The 25,677-nt window shown below is 34.3% G+C and overlaps 5 protein-coding genes across 15 annotated transcripts; 4 read left to right on the top strand and 1 right to left on the bottom strand.

Annotated features, from left to right (window-relative positions):
* Window positions 1–124: 124 nt before the first annotated feature.
* Window positions 125–8,375, top strand: MTA1-like (metastasis associated 1-like). Of its 3 annotated transcripts, XM_034336733.2 has the most exons (12): window positions 126–838; window positions 1,740–1,807; window positions 1,879–1,972; window positions 3,853–4,035; window positions 5,083–5,334; window positions 5,395–5,666; window positions 5,736–5,924; window positions 6,006–6,428; window positions 6,505–7,105; window positions 7,180–7,329; window positions 7,553–7,811; window positions 7,898–8,375. In XM_034336733.2, exons 1-12 carry the CDS (start codon window positions 724–726, stop codon window positions 8,034–8,036), a joined length of 2,745 nt encoding a protein of 914 aa, XP_034192624.1. In that variant the 5' UTR covers window positions 126–723; the 3' UTR covers window positions 8,037–8,375. The 3 variants fall into 3 exon arrangements, 2 of the variants coding, with proteins under 2 accessions (XP_034192624.1, XP_034192625.1); XR_013063132.1 differs by lacking the exon at window positions 7,898–8,375 and having other exon boundaries at window positions 125–838; window positions 7,180–7,441; window positions 7,553–7,693; XM_034336734.2 differs by lacking the exon at window positions 3,853–4,035 and having other exon boundaries at window positions 128–838.
* Window positions 8,376–12,315: 3,940 nt separating this feature from the next.
* Window positions 12,316–15,000, top strand: Sf3b2 (splicing factor 3B subunit 2). 2 transcript variants are annotated; one of them, XM_034336724.2, is made up of 4 exons: window positions 12,316–12,356; window positions 12,433–12,509; window positions 12,688–14,796; window positions 14,859–15,000. In XM_034336724.2, the coding sequence occupies exons 2-4, from the start codon at window positions 12,486–12,488 to the stop codon at window positions 14,925–14,927; spliced, it is 2,202 nt and encodes a 733-aa protein (XP_034192615.1). In that variant the 5' UTR covers window positions 12,316–12,356; window positions 12,433–12,485; the 3' UTR covers window positions 14,928–15,000. The 2 variants fall into 2 exon arrangements, with proteins under 2 accessions (XP_034192615.1, XP_034192613.1); XM_034336722.2 differs by having other exon boundaries at window positions 12,317–12,509.
* Window positions 15,001–15,187: 187 nt separating this feature from the next.
* Window positions 15,188–21,840, bottom strand: LOC117609938 (Phosphatidylinositol glycan anchor biosynthesis class N). 7 transcript variants are annotated; one of them, XM_076691355.1, is made up of 10 exons: window positions 21,467–21,794; window positions 21,300–21,382; window positions 21,088–21,239; window positions 17,711–17,931; window positions 17,430–17,649; window positions 17,070–17,355; window positions 16,558–17,002; window positions 16,151–16,481; window positions 15,696–16,074; window positions 15,188–15,607 (listed from the first exon to the last, which is right to left on the bottom strand). In XM_076691355.1, exons 1-10 carry the CDS (start codon window positions 21,633–21,635, stop codon window positions 15,188–15,190), a joined length of 2,706 nt encoding a protein of 901 aa, XP_076547470.1. In that variant the 5' UTR covers window positions 21,636–21,794. The 7 variants fall into 7 exon arrangements, with proteins under 7 accessions (XP_076547470.1, XP_076547469.1, XP_076547472.1 ...); XM_076691354.1 differs by having other exon boundaries at window positions 16,151–16,487; window positions 21,467–21,792; XM_076691357.1 differs by adding an exon at window positions 18,003–18,268 and having other exon boundaries at window positions 16,151–16,487; window positions 21,088–21,314; window positions 21,438–21,577.
* LOC117609940 (optic atrophy 3 protein homolog) lies at window positions 18,540–19,938 on the top strand. 2 transcript variants are annotated; one of them, XM_034336726.2, is made up of 3 exons: window positions 18,540–18,682; window positions 18,842–19,044; window positions 19,187–19,938. In XM_034336726.2, the coding sequence occupies exons 2-3, from the start codon at window positions 18,903–18,905 to the stop codon at window positions 19,690–19,692; spliced, it is 648 nt and encodes a 215-aa protein (XP_034192617.1). In that variant the 5' UTR covers window positions 18,540–18,682; window positions 18,842–18,902; the 3' UTR covers window positions 19,693–19,938. The 2 variants fall into 2 exon arrangements, with proteins under 2 accessions (XP_034192617.1, XP_034192616.1); XM_034336725.2 differs by having other exon boundaries at window positions 18,612–18,763.
* An 80-nt stretch (window positions 21,841–21,920) lies between the features above and the next one.
* Window positions 21,921–25,638, top strand: yata (N-terminal kinase-like protein yata). The gene is made up of 12 exons (XM_076691361.1): window positions 21,921–22,165; window positions 22,283–22,429; window positions 22,495–22,623; window positions 22,695–22,906; window positions 23,231–23,321; window positions 23,394–23,876; window positions 23,953–24,174; window positions 24,232–24,484; window positions 24,559–24,726; window positions 24,805–25,073; window positions 25,146–25,254; window positions 25,322–25,638. Exons 1-12 carry the CDS (start codon window positions 22,052–22,054, stop codon window positions 25,471–25,473), a joined length of 2,349 nt encoding a protein of 782 aa, XP_076547476.1. The 5' UTR covers window positions 21,921–22,051; the 3' UTR covers window positions 25,474–25,638.
* The last annotated feature ends 39 nt before the right edge of the window (window positions 25,639–25,677 follow it).

The following is a 25,677-nucleotide window of genomic DNA, read 5'->3' as shown; positions in this document are numbered from 1 at the left end:
TATGCGATGCGTTGTACCTATATGAAATAAAGAAAAGAGTTTGAATTTCGCGGTCCCATTGGTGAGTGCGCTAAAAAATTGGCACCGTATCGTTAGGTACCCCCACTCTTCGATAAAGTCACGCAGTCGCTCTGGAGACCGCGGTATCGTCGGGTCTTGGTAGTATCCGATCCGTGGCCTTGTTTTGTGGTATTCGTTGACCGGGTTGTGTCGTTCCAATCGTATGTTTTTTCACCAAAAAATTGTAAAAATAAATTCCCGGTATTAAGTAGAACGTACTAATAATACGAATCGATTCTAATCGAACGTCTTGATAGAATTTTGAATACACGCGGGTTTGAAGAAAGCAAGTGAACCCAGCTCCGGTAGAGGGGAGCAAGCAGTATTGCTTGATGGTATATGTAGCCCGCTCGGCAAAATGAAAATGGCGGTGTTCCTGTATGAACGGAGCAACGGCCACTGACGATGCTCGTTACGGTAACAGACACGTGAGCCAAATCGAATGTGGGATTTTTACATATCTTGTGTGCATTTACGAAGTTCGTTCAGTGTTATATCGTAGCGTATAGAACGTAAATGCGAGTAAAATAGAAGCAAGCGCGATTTTTTCCGTCGATCAGGGACAAACAAACACGATGGAGTGACACCGCGAAGTGTTGACTCCGTGGACAAGTGGGAAGTGTCGGCTGTTACATTCGCGTACTTGGAGGACGAAAAGCCTTCATGCCGATGCCGGCCGAATACCACGAAAACCACGGTAACCACGAGAACGCTAATTTCGCTCTCGGGGCCACACAGGACGCCAGCAACATGACGGCCAACATGTACCGGGTGGGAGGTAAAGTAACCATATATACATAGATACATGTACACATACATATATATATTTTGCCGGCTGATGGCCACGCATCGAATCTCGAGCGCGGCTTTAATTAACTTGAGAAATTAATGTTTGCAAATGGATCGCAATGGCGTTCCCTATGTCTTCATTTTACCCGCGCAGCACCTCAACTTTCCTCTGTATATCTGAATCTCCCTTCCTTCTCGCTCTTTTTTGGCGTCCGTATGTACGTCTGCTTTCCTTCTGCTCCCTCTTTCCCCACTCTCGCCCTTCATTCAGGTCATACTAATTTCTTGCAGGATGATTTGGATGATTAAAATTCAATATTTCAGGATACATCCCTTTTTTCCTTAAATTCGAGCAATTTTTTCGGATAGATTATCGAATGTTTTTATATACTAATCAGTAGTCTGTAAAACCAATATAATTTCCGCGAAAAGATCTTGCTGTTTTTTTTTCTTTTTTCTCCAATGTTATTCATGTACAAAAAGATGAGCATCTAAGAATGCGCTGCATTCTACCACTGTTCGCATGACAAATACAAACTTCAGATTTTCATATTCTGTTGTTATTTTATTAAATATTTTCAAATACTTTTATGATGTACATCTTTATTTTTCGATATGTTTTCCTTTCATGTGCTTTCTAACATTATATACTGCTATTTTATTTTGTACAGACATTAGTAAATAAATGTTTTCCGAATATGTGTAATATTACGATTTTATTTATAGCAATCAAATTTTAATTATGAGTATACATATGTACACAGAAACGCGCGCGCGCGCGTATATTATATTTATCTAATAAAATTATTGATGTGCTTAAAATGTAATTGAATATATTTATAAATTATTTTTACAAATTTACTACATATACCCTTTTTTTTTATTTATAGATTATGTATATTTTGAAACATCTTCCACATCTCCCTACCAAATAAGAAGGATAGAAGAATTAAATAAGGTAAGAATTTTCCAATACATCATTGTATGTATTGTTCAGTTTTACTTATTGTGTTTAATTTGTTATTTTAGACGGCAAGTGGAAATGTTGAAGCAAAAGTTATGTGCTTCTTTAGGCGGAGGGATTTACCTTCTACATTAATCATGCTTGCAGATAAACATCAGTGTAAGTAGAATTGATACTTGCTACAAAAAAATACATGTTATACTTAGACATAAAATATACTTATTCAGTTCTTATAGATCATAGTATTTACCGATTCTCATTTTAATATTTAATAACTATTCAAGTAGATTTGTTTTACATAACATCTGAAGGTGCATAGTTTTTGTAAATTTAATGTACTCTTATGTAATTAATATCACACATTCAACTAGGTACATTTATTATGGAGCATTAATATTTTAAGAAATTAATGGTATTATTGATGGTCTGAGTATACATAAAACAGTATTTATTTTTCTTGGAGTTGCAATATGAAATCGATAATTATTGATACACGATATTAAAATCTATTCAAATATCACGAAAGATCCTTTTTATATAATCATGAGTAGATCCTCCAGAAATTGATAATCGTTCTGTTACACATATTGGTACGTGATTGGTAACGGAAGAAATCGCGCGATAGACGTTAACGCAATCGATATTATTAAGAAACTGTATTTATTACGTCCTTTTTTTAAATACTCATCTTTGTGGATTCAAACGATTTAAGGTAATGGAAACAGAATTTCAAATTTCTGAAATATATGCATAAACTCAAGTGAACCATTGATAAAAACAGTTTATTATTTTTTTGTCTTAAATACAGAAAAAATAATATAGTTTTATAAAAAAAGGTTCCCTTAATTTTATGTAATTTAATATATATGTATTTCTAAAGCTTTCTCGATTTTTCCTTTGTAATAGCAAAGATAATGAGACGCGGGTATTTGGGGGTGGGAATGTATAATAAGTAAAGTTGGGGGGGCAGAGGGGTGAAATGGGGGTTGTATCGATCTGCAGGGGGTGGGTTGAGGGTGGTGCACCCGCTAACCCACCTCCCCCTTTTTCTACCTCTCTCACTCAAGTCCCTCATACCACCCCTCTTTGCCTCCCGCCACCCTGAACTAAATGAATGACTGACGCAGGGGTCGGTCGGGTATGTGTTACGTGTACTCGAACACAGACTTGTAAGAACACCGATAGACGCATACGATACTGGCACATGGACACATACGAATAACCGGGTAGAGAGAAACAGGAACGCACATACATACGTATATGTATATGTATATTGTATATATATATATATACATATATATATATATATATTCCTGGCGAAAATGGTGGGCCCCACTAGCCATCTTCGTTTTAAGCATTTACTCCCTTGCTTCTCTTTTGCTCTCTCCTCTTCTTTTCTATCCTACGTACGTATATATTCGTGAATGTACACTCTTTTGTTTCGTTTTGTTTCTTTCTTTCTCTTTGCCCCCCTCCGTCCAATCTCTACCCGTAGCTCTATGTCCGTCCACCGGTATTTGCTTCGAATCGGGTTCTCTCCCTTTCCTTTACCATTTCTGTACTTTACTCTTCTGTACCTGAAATTTCAGAAAAAAAAAAAATATGTAAACTAGGTTTCGTCAAAAATTAAATCTCTTACATGAAAAATGTTTATACATTTTAAATTTCAAGTATTTTTCAGGGTTTCTTCATCCCTTTTTACTAACGATGTTCAAATTAAAATATTTCTAAATTCATCTTACTCTTGAAGTCTTGTCAAGTCTTTCATTACTGTCGTCTTCATCTTAACGTTCAATTGTAAATAGAAACGCGTTTGGAATTGGTTGACAGAATCAAAATTGTTCTTTACACTATAAAAGTATTGATTGTTCATATGTTAATGACCAAAAAATGTAACTAAGCTAGAAGATGTTACATATTTTCAGTTTTTTTTTCTTTCTTTTTTTTTTTTTAAGTATAAAGCATGTTAAGATTGTATTAAAACGAGATTAAAATGAAAATGAGACATAGTAGAGTGGGTTCTATGATACAAATTGCAGTGGCAAGTGCGGAGCAGCAGAGGTCAGAATCCCCTGCGAACACGCAGAGTCAGAAACTCGAGAATCCAGATACTACTAAGGAAATGACAAATAAAGATGGGATCGGGCCCAAAGTGATGAACAAAGGGGGCGGGAAGGGGGGCTGGCTGAAGGCCCCACTATCAGAGGCCCAAGAGCCTCATGGTGAGTGAGCAGTCAATTAAGAGGTGCTCCTTACAGATGAATTTTATCAGCATCATATGAAAATGTGCTTAATTGCTAGAATTCATCAGTAAGTGTATTTCATATGCACCTTTTGATTGTCTTGTTAGTCCCGTATAGAAGCCAGTGATGATGTAAGGCTAATGATCTAGCGGCGGGATTTAAACTTCTTTGTAATCTTGGTGAATGCCATAAGTTAAGGCTGAATTCACTGTAAGGCCAAAGAGACAATAAATTGGGTTTTACTACAACCTCTTGATTCAAGATCGATAGAAAGGGGTTTCAGTATTAAATACAAAATTCTATGAACCCAAATATTTTCTAATGATAAGGTCATAATATCGCCTTTATTTTTTTTTTGTTATTTTATCATATCTATCATCTATTCCATCTTCTCAAAAGATCATTGTAGTAAATCATTCAATAAAATTCATGCTCATTAAAACACTCACAACTAAAATTTTCCTAATTAATTTTTCAAAATCCCGCCGTATAAAATGATAATTCTTTAGTAATCTGAGGCTTCTTCAAACAATTTTATATTTCTTTAAATATTAATTTCATTTCTGTTATGATAGGTGGTATATCACTTAAGAGTGCTTTTATTTCCTTTTCTTTTGTTGCCCGCTCTTGCTGATATTTTTAGTTCAGTATTGTAAGTTTTGATTGATTCTGCCACATTCCTGCGTTTCATTTACATTTAATTTATGTATATTAAAATAATAATAACAACATTAATAATAAATAATTCAAATTGCATGAATAAATTAATAACTTTGGGGGATATCTTAACAAACGGAAAATATTCTATTGAAATTATAAGTAATTCTATTTCGAATTTATATTATTTATGTATTAAATAAAATAATGAAATCATGCAAATTTTTTAAGTACTAAATCTTTCTGGCCTCTTTTACTTTCTTTACCTTTAAGTGAAATATTTATTTTATTATAAGCTTTTTGCAATATTTATTTTAAAAATGTATAAACAAAATATAATTTAATCTAATTTAAATTATCTTTATACAGGGATGGAAGAAAATGTTGTTGGTGCTGGAGGAGTTACAGAATTAAGTTCTAAACAACGTCATCAAATGAAACACAGAGAACTGTTTTTATCGCGTCAGGTAGAAACAATGCCGGCAACGCACATAAGGGGAAAATGCTGTGTAACTTTGTTAAATGAAACAGAATCTTTACTAAGCTATTTAAACAAAGAAGATTCTTTCTTTTATTGCTTAGTATTCGATCCTGCCCAACGTACTTTACTTGCTGACAAAGGTATTTATCAGTCAAAAAATATACGATTATTGTAACTTTAATAAATGTTAATTATTATAGGTGAAATTAGAGTAGGTAGTCGATATCAAGCTGATGGTATAGCGCCATCCCCGTTGACACCTGCTGAAAGAGAATCAGATCCTCGTAGGTTGCAAGATTTAGAAACTTTGGTATGGACGCCACGGCATTCATTAACGGATCGTCAAATTGATCAGTTTCTCGTTGTCAGTAGATCTGTAGGCACATTTGCAAGAGCTTTAGATTGTTCATCTTCAGTTAAGCAACCCTCTTTGCATATGTCTGCAGCAGCTGCGTCTAGAGACATTACTCTTGTAAATATTGTCCTTATTACTGTACATCTTTAAAAAAGGAACTTTCTCTGTACCTATGTATATTTACAGTTTCATGCAATGGATACTTTGCATCGACACAATTACGATGTTGCGAAAGCAATGTCATCTCTAGTACCCAGCACTGGTCCAGTATTATGCAGAGATGAAATGGAAGAATGGAGTGCATCCGAAGCGAATCTTTTTGAAGAAGCACTTGATAAGTATGGAAAGGATTTTTCCGATATACGTCAAGACTTCGTAAGTATCCATTTGTAAGACGTCTAATAATTAAATCTAAATTTATATTTTTTAATACATGTACATATATTCTCTCTTTAGTTACCATGGAAAACATTAAAAAATGTAATTGAATATTATTATATGTGGAAAACAACCGATAGATACGTACAACAGAAGAGGGTAAAAGCTGTGGAAGCTGAAAGTAAATTAAAACAGGTTTATATACCAAACTATAATAAGACAACTCCGCCTACGACTGCACCTTCTGCGGCAACGATTGTACCTCTTGGTAACAGTAATAGTAACAGCAATGGAAAACCAACTAGTGTTCTCAATGGCAATAGTAATGGCAATATGGCATCTGATAACAGTGGAATATTAATGGTTGGGGTTAGCGGAAAACCATGTGAAAGTTGTCAAGTTATGCAGAGTCCACAGTGGTATGCTTGGGGTCCGTCGCATATGCAATGTCGTCTTTGTCAATCTTGTTGGACCTATTGGAAAAAGTACGGCGGTCTTAAGGTATACTTACATCAATATACTCGAGTAATGTAGTCTCTATTCTTTTTTCTTTTTTAACAAAAATTTTTGTACTTAGGTCCCATCGCGTATCGACGATGTTGATTTGGAAAGAAAAAGAGGATGTACGGGTTCGGACGAGGAAAGCAAAGGAATTAGTGGTGCTCATAGACCTCATCGATGTAGCATTCCTTCTTGTGGTAAAGAGTTCAAACTTAAAGCGCATCTGAGTCGCCATTATGCAAGTGCTCATGGCGTTGATTTACGTGGCAGTGGAGTAAGCGGAGGGGGAGGAGGTGGATCTCCCAGACCTGTGATGAAAACTCGATCCGCATTTTATTTACGTACTTCAGCATTAGCACGAGCTGCGCGACGATTATGTGCAGCTCAATTACGCACACGTCACGCAGCACGAGCGCCTCATCAACCTGTAAATGCAGCACCATTGCGACATCTTTGCGCTTCTCCTCAGTTAACGTCAAAAAGCCCTGCAGAATTACGTATTTTAGCACGCGCTGTACGGCCTCGGCCTCGCCCTCGTGTAACTGACATAGCGACGCGTTTAGGTGATCACCCTGCACCACGGCAACCCGGGGATTGGGATTGGTTAGCTCTTACAGCCCCTGCACAACGAAAACAACCCGACCGTGTATCTTTCCCCAGACCGCCAAAAGCACCAGGTATACGCGCTGCTCACATCTCTCTCTCTCTTATAGAGGGTATTTAATGTTTTTGTAACAATACTGTATTGCAGATGGAAGTCTATTATATGAAAGAGTACCAAATAAAGCTGAGGTAGATAGACTGACGGTAACTCCCCCTCAACCGCAACCCAGTATGCAAACGCAGCAAACAATATTAAAACGTACAAGACCTCCATTCGATGAGATCAACGGATCAGATGGTAAGCTCTAGAATCATGCATTTCATTAATATATTGCTGTAAGGTCCTAAATCCTAGTACTGAATGCGATCTTTGTTTACTGGCTTCTACTCTGATGTGGATTGGGATGAAGGTAAAATAATTCTAAGTACAATAAAATCAAACAAATAATCAAAACTGTTAAATCATAGTTTATCATTTTATTTTAAAATGTACAATTTATGAATATTTATGTTTTCAATAGGTATTGCCCTAAGTGCAGGGCTCCCTGGTGGACCGCCTGCAAAAAGGGCTCACCATTCTCAGCAGCTACATCCAAAACATGCTTTGGAACATTCTGCGCCTGCTGTTCTTCCACTAGCACCACCTCTCAATGGAAGGGCTGCTCACCCTCATACTTTGCCTCATGGTCCACCCATATCCAGAAGTAATGCGCGCAAACAAGTAATTTCATGGATGGACGCACCTGATGACGTTTACTTTCGTGCTTCGGATCAAACCAAGTTAGTGCTTCTTGTTAATGTCATAGATACACGTTGACCACGCCAGAGGAAAGTTGATTAAAATCAATGTTATTATTAATTCACAGAAGACTAAGAAGGACCCTATCATCTGTGGAACTTCGAAGAGCAGCGCGTAAACCATGGCGTAGATTACCAGCTCCGTTACATCCTCCTCATCCGCAGAGAGCAGTACGCGGTGATGACATGGTTGTCATCTTGGACTGAATCAATAATACAATCAGTTGGACAAATTGATAAACATTGATCAGTTTGTTATAATGGAATCATACTGTTACTGTAATTTTAATGCCAGAGTCAACACACAGTGAAGATATTCCAGCTTTATGTATCGTCATTGGCAGCTCTGACGTTGAGCAAGAATCATTCGCTGTTTGGAACTTTTTCGATCATTTTCAAAACAGCAGTTCGCCAAAATTGAAGGCCTCCTTTGACTGAATCTGCATGATGCATTAACATTGCTGAAACATACTTCACATGTACGAACGAGAAGCAACGACTCTGGAACGAACATTCATCGAATCTTAAGAAAAAAAAAAAATGAAATCAAGTCATTCACCATGAAACATGATTTTCTATTCGTATTAATTAGTTATTGTTGTTATTAATAATTATTATTAATAATTGAATGTACATATACATCATACCACACATTCATACACACATAACCAGGCAACATAAGTGTCCAACGAACGTTGGACATCAGCTCTTACATCGGTTAAATTGGCACATACCACGCGCATTAGCTCACGAAAAGATGTTACGGCCATGCGCGTAACAAAAACGAGTGGAAGCGAAAAAGAGAGAGAGGGAGGGAGAGAAAGTGAGAGAGAAAGGATAAGAATGTAAGAGAGAAAGAAGGAAAGAATGCTCATTGTGAATATTTTTATTAAATTTTCAAGTTTGATGACTTCCGTCGCAACAATTAATAAATAAACATAAGCATTAAGTGGAAGGATGCACTAGTCCTTTTTCCGTTTGATCCATTTTCCTTTTGTAATAAGCTCAAAGATATATTTATATACATCACTACTGTCTTTAAAGAATTTCTTCTTTATACAAATATTATTTATATCATTTTTTGATGGGTCAATCATCATTAAAGAATTGAATCTTCCTTATTTATTTTGTAACATGTAATTTTAACCATTTTTGTCCTTTATATCTTATTAAACTTATTGTTAGTAATAAATATTCAGATATGATTGTAAAACGTAAAGTAAAATTCTTGTTATTGCAATAAACAATATTGGTTATTTTTTCATAATTAATTGATACTTTGAATTAAATTTTTATTGCACTCGAGGGGTCAAGCAGTGGGTACAGTAGTCACTGGGAGAATAGATAATGGGGTTTCAGACACCCCTGTGAGCTTAAAGCTGTATGCATAGCATTCCGCAATCGTATGGGGCGCCGAGGACCCCGTGGAATCGCCAGCATTACTTCAATGGGGTCCTTGGAGCCCCAGTTGGGGTCCTCAGAACCCCAGTACACTAGAACGCTGGCGCCATCTATCGGCGAAAGTCGCAAACTACTCGACAAGTAGTTTCCGCGAGTTGCCAATAGATGGCGGCAGCGCTCTGCTGTACTGGGGTTCCGAGGACCCCACTAACCTGGGATACCGGGGTTCTGAGGACCCCTGTTGGGGTTTCCAGGACCCCACTGCTCTGCTATACTGGGATTCCAAGTCCTACATGTAGCTAGCCAGAAGGAATAATAAAATATGATTATTTTTAATTTTTCTTAGTGTATTTCGTTTGTACATTGTTGTGATTGATTCTGACTCCATTTTTAACGTTTGTCACAAATTAGTTCTTTTGTAATTAACAACTTTATTTCAATTATGATGTGAGCCGAAACTTTTTAGTAATTTTTTACAATAAACAGATTTTGTGATAACTGATAACTGTAATTGATTGGAAATCGTTTGTAATTTACAAATATATCATTTTCATAGTATGTGAGTGAATAATTTCTTAATTATTTACAAGTTTCTAAGGTAATAAATAATGGTACTGCGCATGCGCTACAGATCCGATCGTACCCATCACTACCCCGAGCAAGCGAGTTTCACGATTTGTTCGTTTTTCGTTCTTATATTTCGCTATTTGCTTCTGGGTTCCTGAGAACCCCAAGATTGCATTCGGGGTTCCTGAGAACCCCAGAATTGTACCCTGGGTGCCTGAGAACCCCAGAGTTGTATTCTGGGTGCCTGAGAACCCCAGAATTGAATTCTGGGTGCCTGAGAACCCCAGAATGTTAACAGGGGTTCTCGGAACCCCTGAGAGGGTGGCGGGGTTCCTTGGCACCCCAAGAGGATACTCGGGGTCCCTGAAACCCCAAATACCATAATGTCGATATGCAAAGGGAGTCATTTGTGCATTGGGGTCTCCGAAACCCCAGATACCATATTGTCGGTAGGCGGAGAAAGTCATTGGTGCTTTGGGGTCTCCGAAACCCCAGATACCATAATGTCGGTATGCAATGATAGTCATTGGTGCTTCGGGGTCCCTGACACCCCGGATAATATCAGGACCGTATGAAGGGGGCACAACCAGATAAGTTTTTTCCAGAGTTTATTTAATTTACTTCATTTATTTTATTTTGCTTATTAAATAAGCTCCTCAATTCGGATAACATTTATGATTATATCCCTCTTCTGGGTCTCAGCCGAGGACCCCATTTATTATACTTTTTCCAGTTATTTATATAATTTTATCCCTCATTATGGGCCAAGGCCATCTCAGTAGCCCTTACATCCCTGCATTCTTTTCATCCCTACATTTCTTACATCTCTTCATCCCTTAAATCCCTACAATATTATCAGCCCTACATTCTCTTCACCCCTACATTATTTTCATCCCTACACTCTTTTCATCCCTACACTTTATTCATCCCTACATTCTTTCCATCCCTACACTCTTTTCATCCCTACATTCTTTCCATCCCTACATTCCTTACATCTCTTCATCCCTTACATCCCTTCATCCCTTACATCCCTACATGCTTTTCATTCCTACATTCCTTACATCGAGAATTTCGTGAAAATTTCGAAAATACAGCGCCCCCTAGCGGAAAAAATGTGAACTAAAATTTCGAAGTCGATTCAGCGCCGTCTGGTTTCAAAAAAAGGAACTAAACCATGCCGAAATTTTGGCCCTCTTGCGGGAAAAATTTGAACTAAAATTTCGACCTCGAATCAGCGCCATCTGGTTTCAAAAAAAGGAACTAAACCATGCAGAAATTTTGGCCCTCTAGCGGGAAAAATGTGAACTAAAATTGCGACCTCGAATCAGCGCCATCTGGTTTCAAAAAAAGGTACTAAACCATGTCGAAATTTTGGCCCTCTAGCGGGAAAAATGTGAACTAAAATTTCGACCTCGAATCAGCGCCCCCTGGTGGCGAAAAACGGAACTAAATTTGTATGAAATCGCAAGCCTCATAGCCGCAAAAATTTCAATTCAATTTCAGGGAGGTACTGGAATGTATGGAATGCCAGAATATAAGTGATACAAGGATGTAAGGGATATTGGGATATAGCGAAGGCAGAGATGTAAGGGATGAAGAGATGTAAGGAATGCAGGGATGTAAGGGATGAAGAGATGAAAGGAATGTAGGGATATAAGGAATGAATCGATGTAAGGAATGCAGGGATGAAAGGAATGTAGGAATGGAAAGAATGTATGGATGAAAAGAATGCAGGGATGAAAGGAATATAGGGATGAAGAGAATGTAGGGATGAAAAGAATGTAGGGCTGAAGAGAATGTAGAGATGAAAAGAATGTCGGGCTGAAGAGAATGTAAGGATGAAGAGAATGTAGGGATGAAAAGAATGTAGGGATGAAAAGTATGTAGGGCTGAAGAGAATGTAGAGATGAGAAGAATGTAGGGATGAAAAGAATGTAGGGATGAAGAGAATGTAAGGATGAAAAAAATGCAGAGATGTAAGGAATACTTAGATATAAGGGTTGCTGGGATGTAAGGAATGCAGTGATATGAGGGTGCAGAGATATAGTGGAATCTAAGATATAAAGGGTGCAGACGAAAGTAATAAAATCAACACGTTCGTCATCTTAAAGAGTTTATTCAATAAGCTAAGAAGATAGATACAGCAAATTAAATGAACGCAGAAAATAAAATAAGAGTATGTATATGTTTGGCACGTAGATCTGCACTCCTCAGCGGTCGCTATAAGACTGATGATGTTTCACTTCGCTCTACGTCGAACGGTTGAGTATATTTTGCGCATGCGCACTACAATTATTTATTTTAAAACAAACTTGTAGATAATTAAAAAATTATTCACTCACAAACAATGAAAATGATATATTTGTAAATCACAAACGATTTCCTTTGTCCTCGTGTTGATTTCGACTGAGTTCGAAAGAAACGGGATTAAATTGAATCAAAAAATAAAATAAAATAAGCTCACGTACGGGTCTCTAGGACCCCAAAATCATGATCCCTCGCGAACAAAGGCATATCCAGTCTTCTTGTATCTGTAGTCACTGGTGAACATTTTATTCAGTACGTGGTGTATGTAGATATTAATGCAAATGGAAATTCAAATCCTTTTCTAATAATATATTTGTTTAAATTGCAGTAAGATTAGAATTAAGATATAGTAAATCTTCTAATATATGAACAAATAAAGACATGGAAAATATACCAGGAAGTGAGGTTAGTTTTGTTTTCATTTAGAGAAAAGGAAATGTATTGATTTATTTCTATAACATAAAAGTGCATATTTGTAAACATCCTATTTTAGTTTTTATTAAATTAAGTTGCATGTATAAGTTATATTTTATTTTACCCTGTATTTTTCTTATTAATTTTAATATAATAAATTTAAATACAGAATCAACAAATAGCTCATCAGATGTCATCTCTGATGAATATGCCTGCGAATAGTAATCATGGAGTGCCAGGAATAGATCCCCCTAAATCATTACCTAGTTTACTAAGCTTAAAAGTGAGTCCTCCAAGTGAATTACAAAGTCAAACGTCATCGGATGATATAGGAAGAGATGGAGACAGTGATTCAATGAAATTACCAGCAGCTTTGGAACAAGCTCTTGCTTTTAAAACAGAAAGAGCTAAAGAAGTAGGAGCAGATCCTAATGACATAGTTTCATTAGGAAAGTCACCCAATCATGAAAATGTAGGGGAAGATGTTTCTCATTTAGATGATGTTATACTTGAGCCTGAAACAACAGAGAAAACAGATGGTAAAATGAGTAAAACTAAAAAGAAAAAGAAGAAAAAGAGGAAGAAGCACACTACAGGAAAAGATGCAGAAAATAAGAAAGATAACATAGAAAATGCAAAACCAAAAGAAGACTTACCTGAAATTGAATATATTCAAGAAATTCCAAGTGTTAATGATTTAGAGCCAATGTATCGTCAATTCGCTCGAATTTTCGAAGCATTTAAATTAACTGAACCTGAACCTAAACCTGCTGAAGCTGATAAAGGTGAACCGATAGGTCAATATCCACCTATAACTAGTTTACAAACAACTGGAACAGTACCTAGCAAAGTTCCACCGTTAGATGATTTTGATGATGATGCAAATCAGCAACAGCAACAACAGGGAACTGGAGAAAATGGTGCTCCTCGTCTTTCCAAAAGAAAACTGAAAAGGTTAACGCGTTTGAGCGTTGCCGAATTAAAACAGCTTGTAGGACGTCCTGATGTTGTGGAAATGCATGATGTTACTGCTAGAGATCCAAAACTCCTTGTACAATTAAAAGCCCACCGAAATACAGTACCTGTACCAAGGCATTGGTGTTTTAAAAGAAAGTATCTACAAGGTAAACGTGGTATAGAAAAACCGCCTTTTGACTTGCCAGATTTTATAAAACGTACAGGCATCACAGAAATGAGAGCAAGTCTTCAGGAACGAGATGACACGCGTACATTGAAAGCTAAAATGCGGGAAAGGGCAAGGCCGAAACTCGGTAAAATAGATATAGATTATCAGAAACTACACGACGCGTTTTTCAAATGGCAAACTAAACCTCGTATGACTATTCACGGTGATTTATACTACGAAGGTAAAGAATTTGAAACGCGATTAAAGGAAAAGAAACCTGGAGAATTATCTGATGAGTTACGCACCGCTCTTGGCATGCCTGTAGGTCCAAATTGCCATAAAGTACCGCCACCATGGTTAATTGCTATGCAACGCTATGGACCACCACCAAGTTATCCCAATTTGAAAATACCTGGTTTGAATGCCCCAATTCCAGAGGGGTGTGCGTTTGGTTATCATGCTGGTGGTTGGGGAAAACCTCCTGTGGATGAAACAGGAAGACCTTTATATGGAGATGTATTTGGTATTTCACGTACTCCAGGTGGGGATAATATGGATGAAGAAATTGATAGAGGGATGTGGGGTGAACCTGAATCAGAATCTTCTGGAGACGAAGATGAAGATGAGGATGCTGAAGAAGGTGGAGAAGGTGAAGGAGAAGGAAAGGATGGAGATGGAGATGCAAGTGGTCTGGTTACACCTGGCGCTGAAGGTCTGATAACACCAAGTGGAATTACATCGATTCCTGCTGGGCTGGAAACTCCAGAAACAATAGAATTGAGAAAGAAGAAAATTGAAAGTGAAATGGAAGGAGGAGACACACCTGCTTTGTACACAGTTTTACAAGAAAGAAGAACAGAAGGTCTTGGGGCAAGCATGATGGGTAGCACTCATGTATACGATATGACAGGTGCAGCAGGAGGTCAAGCACCGCCGTCTGTAATCGCTGCTCGTCGTGGAGTAAGTGGAACAGCATCTGATGGAAGAACAGAAAAAGATGGAGCTGTTGAGTTAGCATTAGATCCAAGCGAATTAGACTTAGATTCCGAAGCAATGGCATCGCGATACGAAGAAACTATGAGGTCGCGGCAAGCACATTTGAGAAGGGAAGATTTGTCGGATATGCTTCAGGATCATGTACAACGACAAAAAGTAAGCATATTGTGTACATACATATAACATTATTAATTAATAAATCTTATTTACTTTTTCAGAGTAAACGCAAGCGTCAACAGAGTCAAGATTCGAAAGCATCTAAAAAATATAAGGAATTCAAATTTTAAATTTAATAAGTTGACACACCGTAAGAACGATATTTTTATTTTGAAATTGTAGAAATACTAATGAATTAATACTATAGATCTAAGAATTAGTGGATAGCGAATCATTAATGTTCAGCTATCACATTATGACACAATTTTACATTTTGTTCCATACCCTGATATACGAAGATTTAAAATCCAACCTACTGTAAGCATATTAATTTTTGATAATAACAAATGTATATAAACTTTACCATATCAAGAAAAACTATATACATTGTTCATACAATATGCTGCTTTTTTAAGCTAATATGAAATTTCAATTTATTTGGATAATAAGTTATAAGAGGGTATGATAAACAGTATAATAACAATAAAAGACATGGAAGAGAAATTGTAATAGTGAATCTACTTATTGCACTACCAATATCTAACCAACTCCCTTGAGGAGTAACACAATAAATAAGTGGTAGCGTTAAACAGTCTCCTAGTAATACTACCGCTAGAAAACTATTCGAAGATCCAAAGGTGTAACTTGTGCATCCCACCAAGATTAAAGGTATACAAATTTTTAATAGTATCAACGAAAACATTATAAATGGTGAAAAAACCGTCACAAAATGCCGCGTCCAAGAAGGATCAAATGAACTGATACTTGCCATGTTACCAGTTCCAAAAAAACACAACAATGTATATAACATCTGTAATAAATTGTTCAGGATATATAGAAATAGTAATAACTGTTTAATAGTTTAAATTCATTTCAAATAACGTGTTAATAAAGGATACAAAGATTGCTGCTTTGAGTAATTCTTCTATTGTCAAGAGATCTTCACTTTTCTCATCTTTTTTAACGTCAGATATCCAACAAGATAAATGCAATGCAAAAATTATGAAAAAGAAAGGTTCATAAGATGCTGATAATAAAACAAGTGGGCAAAAGAGGCTCAACATAATTCCTTGCATTCTTTCCTTTAATTGTGTAGGGTAGGTACAAATATATAACGGTGTAGTTAATAAAATTGCCCATGAAATCCAATTTCGACCATCTATAAATTCTAAATATATTAGCCCTATAATTGCTAGCCGCAAAATTTCTGCTGTTTTCTTACTCTTTGAATAGACTTTTACAATAACTATTATAGTCTCAACACATATGCTGAGAAGTCTGAAAAGTGAATGTTTTAATATTTCGATTAAAATTACATCATAATAAATATAATTTGATATTAATTTAAACTTACACAATATAAACTCGAGGGTACGGTTCAACTACAGGTAGTAATGGAAAAACAGCCAGGCATAAAGCAGTCCAAAAAAAAGAATTCTTCATGTCTTTTAGCAATATTTTCTGAGAAAAGCCAATGCATAAAATTCCTATACTGAGAAATGATCTATACATTAATCCAATGAACATTGTTGCTAATAAAACAACTATTTCTATGCCCATTAACCAATGATGTTTATTATTATGTATCTTTAATTGTATCGAACGCGTAATCGCATTCCGGATAGCTATCCAAACAGAAATTATAGCTAACAATGCATAGCAAGGTAGCCTCCAATTATTACAACCTGAAACTTTATTATTCGTATAAAAATTTACGTAACAGTTCTTTAAATAAGTATACACCATTATAATATATCATACCTTTGTGCATGATAAGTATTGTAAATAGTAATATTACAAATACAATATCTGTTATTAATAAATTAGAGGAATTAATAACAGTTCGTTTAGTTCCGGCTATTTTTAGAAATAGTAATGTCATCCAGCCAAACCACATTACTGATAAATATGCTAAAAATCGTATTCTTTGGTATTGTCGAAAATATACTAAAGCCTTTTTGGCTAATTTAATTGTAGCTACTATATCTTTTAATGTCTCATTTGAATCTTTTACCTCAAGATATTTATCTAGCATCAAAATTTTATTATCTAATTCTACCTCTCTCCAATCTGCAAATTCATTATCCTCACAGTTCAACATACGATTTGCTTTTACTTGATATGTTAATTGCTTCAAATTATTTAATAAAACACGATTTATATAGTTCTGATTAGCAGTATCTAAGTATTGCCATGGTAAAACACCCTGGAAAAATTTTGTGTAAATTAATAAATGTTTCAGTCAATTATGATAACATTATTTTTATACACACTTCATTATTAATTGGTATAGGAGCACCAATTAAAGATGATATTAATGGGGTAATATCTACTTGCTCTACATTTTGACTAGAATTAAATGCATTAATCCCTGCACCCCAAACAATCAATGGAGTTTCTGTTTCATCTGTAGAACCACTTCCATGTGATCCCCAATCAGTCATTCCATGATCTGCTGTGAAAACGTATGCAGTACTATTATCTCCAAAAATATCTTCTGTCATATGTACCACCTCTTCTATTTTTCGATCAACATAATTCATGTTATCAACATATTCTCTATATTTAAATGTAAGTTTAAACTAATCAGATTATAATTCTACAGATTAGATCAGATTATAATAGTTTAATACCTAGAATAAGGTTTCGATGTATGTCCTGTAGTATCACAACCAAGAAGGTGAAGGAAAAGAATAATTCGTTTTGCATTTTTATTTTTGTGAGCTTCTTCCTGAAGCCAATTGATATATTTGTCAAATACCCATGAATCTAAACGCCAAATTTGACCTTGCATTCTATCAAAATCTTGCCATTCTGGAGAATAACTATCTCCATGGATGTTATTTTTTGCACCTATTTTTGATGGACATCAATTGAAATTATATTAAAAAAAAATTCACAGTATATGTAATACCTTTTGTAAACATAGGTATAATGTCAGGACTTCCCCATGCCCATGTAAAGTAACTCTGATTAAAGACAGAATCAAAATCAACAGGATTTTCTTTCCATCCTTTAAAAATTGCACTAGGATCTTCATATAATCCTGCACAAATTGCAACAACACCTGGCCTAGATTCTGTTGGCATTCTTGTATGAGATATACCCCAAGCACCTTTATTTATCATTATTTGCCTATAATCAAAGTAATATCGATGTATACATAATAATTATCAAGTTTAAAATAAATTACAATTTAAATTTACTTGAGAAATTTTGGTGGTGCTTCAATAAAGGTTCTAAACCTTAAACCATCTGCTATAAATAAAACCAATCTTTTTGCTGGTGCATTATTCAAAATTGGTACATTTGGCAAGTCTTGTATAATAGGAGAATGAAAATTTATATCAAGTATACCCCATAGTATTATCAAATGCATTGCGAGTCCCAATATTACGAATAAATAGTTACGGTTCCTTACATTAAATTTCTTATTATACATCGTTTATTTCTTTTCTGCTAATTATTTAACCTATATAAAATTAATAGTTTCAAATACATGTAATTAAACATTTGATATTTCTCTTATTCTTTTATTTCATGTTATTATTCAACATTTGATATAAATTGTTCACTTATTTGATCATTCTTTACTTATATAAATTTTCAATTCTAATCAAAACCATCCATAGACACTTATTAACATGTATGAAGTTAGTCATTTTCATTTTACATATTCATGTTACACTTTAGAAATACTTTACACGTAGAATTGAATATTAAATATTGATGAATGAAAAAATTAAGATAATAAAAATGTTGATCAGTTCTTTTAATACATAAATATATAGAAACGTAACCAGCACATGTCTATATAATTTTTCAGAGATGTCAGTATGGCCTGGTATGACCGTCTGCTATACTCTGAAGTACTTTCACAAGTGAGGTAATGATTTTAAAATATAACACGAAACTTATTTTTTTCACAATGTCATTATGATATGTTATATCATGTTTCTAATATTTGGTAAATAAATATGATTAATACTAAAAATACGTATGTCTTCCGAAAAATCGTATTCACTTGTAAAGTACTCATTTTTAGGTTTTCATCTGTATATAGGGTGTAATTTTCAAGTTTACTTATACAAATAAATAAAAGCAGGATGGTAGTGGGTGTATTTCCAGCTCTCAAATTGGGAGTTTTATTTGTTAAACAAATAAGTAAACCCTTGGCAAAATTTCTTGTTAATCAAGCAAAAAATCATCCTGTATTTAGAACATATTTTATCATACCACCTGCTCAATGTAAGTAAAACAAAAATTTAAAATTAATTGTTTCAATATTCTTTATAATTGTATCATATAATGATGTAGCTCTTATTGTTTTTATCTAAAGACTTTCTATAGTCACGTAACGGTACATTATATTTTTGTGGTTTAATTTTAGTTTATCATTGGGCAGAAGTTAAAGCTAAAATGTATGTAATGAATCTTGGTAAGCCTACAAAGGTTGCAAAATTGAATGAAGCCATGGCAATAGAATTAGGAGCTAATTTGATGGGTGAGGTTATTATTTTTAGTGTTGCCGGTGGTTGTCTGATATTAGAATATAATCGCCAAGTAGCAAAAGAAACGAAAAAAGAAGAAGCACGTCTTCAACAAATACAGAAATTTACAGACGACATTGAGAAGTTAAATAAAATTACATCTGTACAGCAAAGAGAAATTCAGCATCTTCAAGAAGCCTGTAAAGAATTAGCAAAACATACAAGACATAAATTGTCCGAAACGCTAATAGTAGCAGAAGCAAATCTGCAAGAACATCATACAGATACAAATACTGGCTTGAAAACAAATATAGAAACACACAATAAAGAAAATGAAAAGAGATCAATAATTGAACGTGCTATAGTGTATTATGAAAATGATGTAAAAGCATACAAATTCAGTTAACTAAACTTTTATATTAAGTTTTATTAATGAATGTGATAGTATAGATATAATATCAATAACATTAAAACCACAACAATTACAAACAAAAATTTATATTACACTGTATATAAGGATTTCTAACAGTATATGCAGTAATACAATTTTTGTGTATTGCTGTTGAAAATAGTCAGTACTTCGTATTTTATGCTATTATGAGCATGATTTGTTCTTTTATCAGGATCAATAAATTTGGAAATCAAATACACAGTTTTAGGAAAATATATTTTACTTGTATAAATACGTAGTTTTGTTAATAATTGCATCATCTATTTAAATTCATTTTAATTATATTATACAAAACGTACAATAATAATTATTATTATAAAAAAAGAAATTTATTGTAGTGTATATATTCATTGATTCAAATTTATTCCATCTTTTAACATTTTCTGTAATGTGTGAATTCTTGCTTCCAAATGTTCGAAATCAATTTCTATAACAAAAGTGTTAAGATTCTTTTAATAGGAATGTTACTTTTTCACGATATTATTGAATACTAACTGGAATTATTTTTCTTATTAGTATATGATGTTTTTGTATTTCGACAAGGGGATCCGCGAGTTCTAATTGATTCCAATGAGCTAGCTGTAGTAAGTAATATGAGATCAATTATGATTAAGTTGAACTATATTAAATAGCATTATGTGGGATCTGATTCGGATGCTTATATGTATATACCTGACGATAAACTGGACATTTTAAAACGACTAGAAATCGAAGAAGAACGACTTCTGCTTCGTCTACGTACAGACGGTGAATAAGTACGTTTTAATGCTGGACTACCATCTCCAGGTTTTCTACCAACAGATTCAGTGAGTTGTTGTACTTTTAATAATAAGGCTGTATTTTCAGCTTTCAGTTTCTGAATTTGTGTTCTGAACGATGCGCGTTCCTTAGCAATATTATTCTCTAATGATTTTATTGATCCCAATAAATGCCTCAGTCCCTTCCCTAAACATTGAAGGGTAATAAAACAAATTAATCTATATAAGATCAAAATGTTTATTTCTACCTCCATTCATAAGCCTTTGATTTTCTTGAATAAGTCTTTGATTTGTGATTGTAAGTTGCTCAATACGTTTTTGTAGATTTCTGTTACTTCCTACAGACTGTAATCTTTCAATTTCAGCTTGTAATCTTCTAATGGTATTTTGTAATACTACTGGATCAGGTAAGCCACAATATTCCAAAGGTAATGGGTAATGGATTCTTAGGGAAGTTGTTATGATAGCAAATGTTTCTCATACAAGATTTATGAACTTTCTTGTACTCGATACATTTATTTATTTTTATAGAAGATACACAAAAATATTATTGTTTGTTAATAAAGAAAGTTACATTCAAAATTATACTTACCGATCAAATTCTACTGTGTACGTTAATATAAGATATCGACGATTGTTCGATGCATTTCCCAAACTTGAGCACGAGTTACGTTCGAACCTACGTGCCCGAAGCAATTCTAAATCTTCGAATGTAAGAAGATCCAAAGTAATAGATTCGCTTGTCTGTAATTAATCTTCCTTAATTACACTTTCCTTGTTTAGAAACCTATGTCTAGATTTTACTTTCAACAAGCCGGACTGCAACATAGCCACAAACACATCAAAATGCTTGTAATTTCCAGTTTTATGTGATAAGTTTTCAATATCTAAGAAACAATTAAAACAATTAATATTAATAACATAACGCAAAATATACTTAACCATAAAATAGTCCATGGTGAAAAACATACACGCAGCATCATAAGAGGACTGCCAATTTTCAGCGGTATATTTATCAGTAACAGCAAGTTCCAAATTGCGTTGACATTCTTTTAATGAAGAAACTTTTATCTTTACAATATATTCTTTACCATTTTTAAAAGCATAGGTTGTTACCAAAGACGGACAAACTTCATTCATAATTAAAATGAAATATTAATGTAATGAGAAATATTTGACATAAGGAGCGTCATCAACGGCTTCATTATAAAGCTTTCATCTGGCAACGATTATAATAAATATAAATTGCAAAATTAAATATCTTTAGGAACTAATTGTCGATAACCTGATCAGAAAATCGAAGTCTGCGTCATCTATCTAAGTGAAAACTACTCGCCAATTACCAGCGGAAGATAGGTCGATAAGTTGACGAGTAGCTTCCATCTCTTGATGGCGCTCGTTCTCGAAGCACAATTTCACGACCCTTTGAGCCAAAGGCATGTCCAGTCTTCTACTATCTGTATAATCTGTAGTCAATGTGTCAGTGACATCACGATATGGTATTCGTTCGAAGAATGATCTTGATTTATGTAAAAATAAGTAGTTAAATCGTAAAAATGTGGTCCTTTTTTTCAAGAGACCCTACTAAAGATTTTCCATATGAAATCGGTGAACCAGTTCCTGATTTAGACGATAAGAGTATCTGGACTTTACATAAAGCTAAGAAAAAGGTATCATAACCTGACGCGGTAAAATCTTAAAAAATATTTTCCGACTTTAGGTATTGATTCACGTTTTATTAACTGTTTAAAATTTTTATCTTTATTATGTCACGTATTCTTTTACAGGGATCTACGGGAGGTGAAGATGTTTCGGTATTTGTTTTTGAATGCAAAAATGGTAATGAACATCTTTTGGACATAGCGCGATCAGCAGTGAAACGATTAAAAACACTTAGACATCCAAGTATTCTTGCATATCTTGATAGTCTTGAGGTATAGTCATAATTTAATACAAATATTCATTAGCCCAGTAAAGTACATGTGAATTTTTCTTTCAGACCGATAAAGTGATTTATTTAGCAACTGAACATGTAGAATCTTTATACAATCGATTGAAAAGAAAATCTGATACCAATGAGGAATCCAAGAAGCAGTTATACTTTTCATGGGGAATATTCCAAATTACAGTATGTATAAATTTAAATATAATAATGTAAAAGTTTGTAAAATATATATTAAAATAAATAAACTTTGGCAGAGAGCATTAAACTTCTTAAATAATGATGGCAATCTACGACATAACAATGTTAATTTATGGACAGTATATGTTAATGAAGAAAGTGGAGAATGGAAACTTGGTGGAGTTGAATACATGACAGCAGTAGATGTTGTTTATAATGCATTACCATCAACATTTCAACCATATTATCCTGCAGATATTAAGGAGAATATGAAACCACCTACCAAATGGTAAACAAAATTTGTAATAAGAAGATATATCCTACAAACAAGATCTATATTATTGATGGTCATTTCCTGCTTAAAATTGACATTGCTTTTATCGAAATGAATATTACAAAGATTTGATTTCAAGGCAAAAGTAATTAAACTATTTTTGTTCATACCTGCAACTTATTTAGTATATAAAATATTAAGAAAATAATTCTCCTGTTTGGAAAATGATAGAAAATAGTTACTTCAATCTTAAAGTTAAACTACAATACCAGCTTTTCCATATGTAAACCTTTAGGTTTATTGTTAACGCTATGAAACTGATGAATAAATAAAAAACAGCTCGGTTGACATGTGGGGACTTGGATGCCTGATCTGGGAAACTTATAATGGTCCACTGAGTTCAAGTTCACAGCTTAATATTCTTGATAAAGTATGTTTTCTGTTATTTATAAGATTCATGATAAACCTTAAATCGAATAACGAATACAAGTGAACTTTTTAGATTCCAAAACAACTGCAAGTAATATATCAAGAATTGATCAGTGGCAATGCAGAAGGAAGACCAAATCCTGCCGATGTGATAGCGCGTTGCCGTAGCAATGGAGGATTTTTTAAAAATCCTCTTGTAGATGCACTTTTATTCTTGGAAGAAATTCAGATGAAAGAAAGAGGAGAAAAGGGTCGATTCTTTTCGCAACTTGCCAATCAATTGGAATCATTTCCAGATGGCGTTGGAAGATATAAAATTTTACCACAATTATTGGCTGCCTTTGAATTTGGTGATGCTGGTAGTGCAGTATTACCTCCTCTATTACAGCTTGGCTGTCAATTACCCGATACTGAGTATCAGCGAAGGGTTGTACCATGCGTTGTGAAATTATTTGCATCAAATGACAGAGCAACAAGATTACGATTGTTACAACAATTGGATCGATTCGTTGATCATTTACAACCAGCTACGGTGAACGAAGCTATCTTTCCACAGGTTATTATACTTGTTTATTTCTTTTCTTACAAGAAGATACAGTAAATTCAAAATATTTTAATATTATTTACTATAGGTAGCTAAAGGATTTTTAGATACAAATGCTGCAATAAGGGAACAAACGATAAAATCAGTTGTACATTTAGCACCAAAATTAGATTATAATAATCTTAATGTGGAAACATTAAGGTATTTTGCAAAACTTCAATCGAAAGATGAACACGGCGGAATACGTACTAATACTACAGTGTGCTTAGGAAAAATTGCTCAACATCTTCATCCTCAAATTAGACAAAAGGTAAATGAAATTTGGACAAAGCTATGAAAGAAGGTATAAACAGTAATACTGTTATAGGTATTAATTGGAGCATTTATTCGAGGTACGCGAGATCCATTTCCACCTGCCAGAACAGCTAGTATTTTAGCATTGGCTGCAACGCAGCAATATTTTTTACTACAAGAAGTTGCAAATCGCATTTTACCAGCTTTATGTCCACTTACTACCGATGTAGACAAAGGAGTAAGAGATAATGCCTTTCGAACGATTCGCGGATTTTTATCAAAACTAGAAAGGGTATCAGAGGATCCTGGATTACGTGAATCTATGGGTATCTATTCAATTGAAAGATAATATTTATTATTCGAAGTGAAAGATACTTAAATTTAAACGATAAAATTTCAGAGGCAGATGTAAATACAGCCACGCCTAGTCTCAGTAATGCGGCAGCAACATGGGCAGGTTGGGCTGTAACAGCAGTTACTGCCAAATTTTATCGTAGCCAATCAGATACACCTAAATCATCAAATTCTAATGCATCTAGGATTTTACTAAATAAACCTGCATCTTTGGGTATTTACAAGACATGTGTTTTCTGTAATTTTAACGAATAACGAATGTTTTTTCCATTAACGTATAATTACATTGTAGAACAAGCTAGTAGCTCGCAAAGTAGCGCTAGTACAACAGCTACGACAAGTAGTGCTACAAGTATGACGTCGCTAGATCATGATCATGAGCACGATCTACAAAATGCCACGAATACAAACTCGGATTGTGATTGGGATTGGGATGCAGATAATTGGGGTGACATGGAACAACAACCTTCAACTACTTCGGGACATGGGACGAGTAATATTTCACCAGCTCCTCACTCCTCTAAGTGTAATGATCAATGGACAAGTCTTGAAGAAGAACCGGTTTGTATTTGTTAAAATTTTTACTATAATTAGCAATAGAAATCGTAAAAAAATACTTGGATATTATTTTAGGAAGAAGAAGCAGCACAGAGTATAGAAGATAAAAGTGAATCTACTGAGACAGGATGGGAAGATTCAGAATTTCAACCTCTAGAAGATTTTCAACCATTAGATCAACCAGGTAAGTCACAATAAAATATAATTTATAATCATACACATTAATATAATTATTTATTTAACTTCATAAGGGAACAATGAAAGTGTTAATACCCTTAGCGGAAATATAAAATTAGAAGAAGCCAGAAGAAAACGCGAAGAACGTAAATTAGCAAGACAAAGACAGATGGAAGCTAAAAGAGCAGTAAAATTACGAAATAATGTTGCTACCAAAAAGCTCTAATTTAAATGCCATAAAATAAAAAACAATTGTGTATTACAAAAGAAAATTAAAATATGATGAACACGAAATAAGTATTTTATCTATTAAGAACTAATTAATAGTTGTAAACTGATTTTTAATTATTCTTTAACATTGTTTATTACATTATTATATGTTCTCGGAAAATATTATTCATGTATTTATCAAAATATAATTACATATTAT

The sequence above is a fragment of the Osmia lignaria genome, chromosome 12 (assembly GCF_051020975.1).
Source record: "Osmia lignaria lignaria isolate PbOS001 chromosome 12, iyOsmLign1, whole genome shotgun sequence".
NCBI lineage: Eukaryota > Metazoa > Arthropoda > Insecta > Hymenoptera > Megachilidae > Osmia > Osmia lignaria.
The sequence above is the reverse complement of the archived record's forward strand: the minus strand, read 5'-3'. Positions and strand labels throughout refer to the sequence as shown.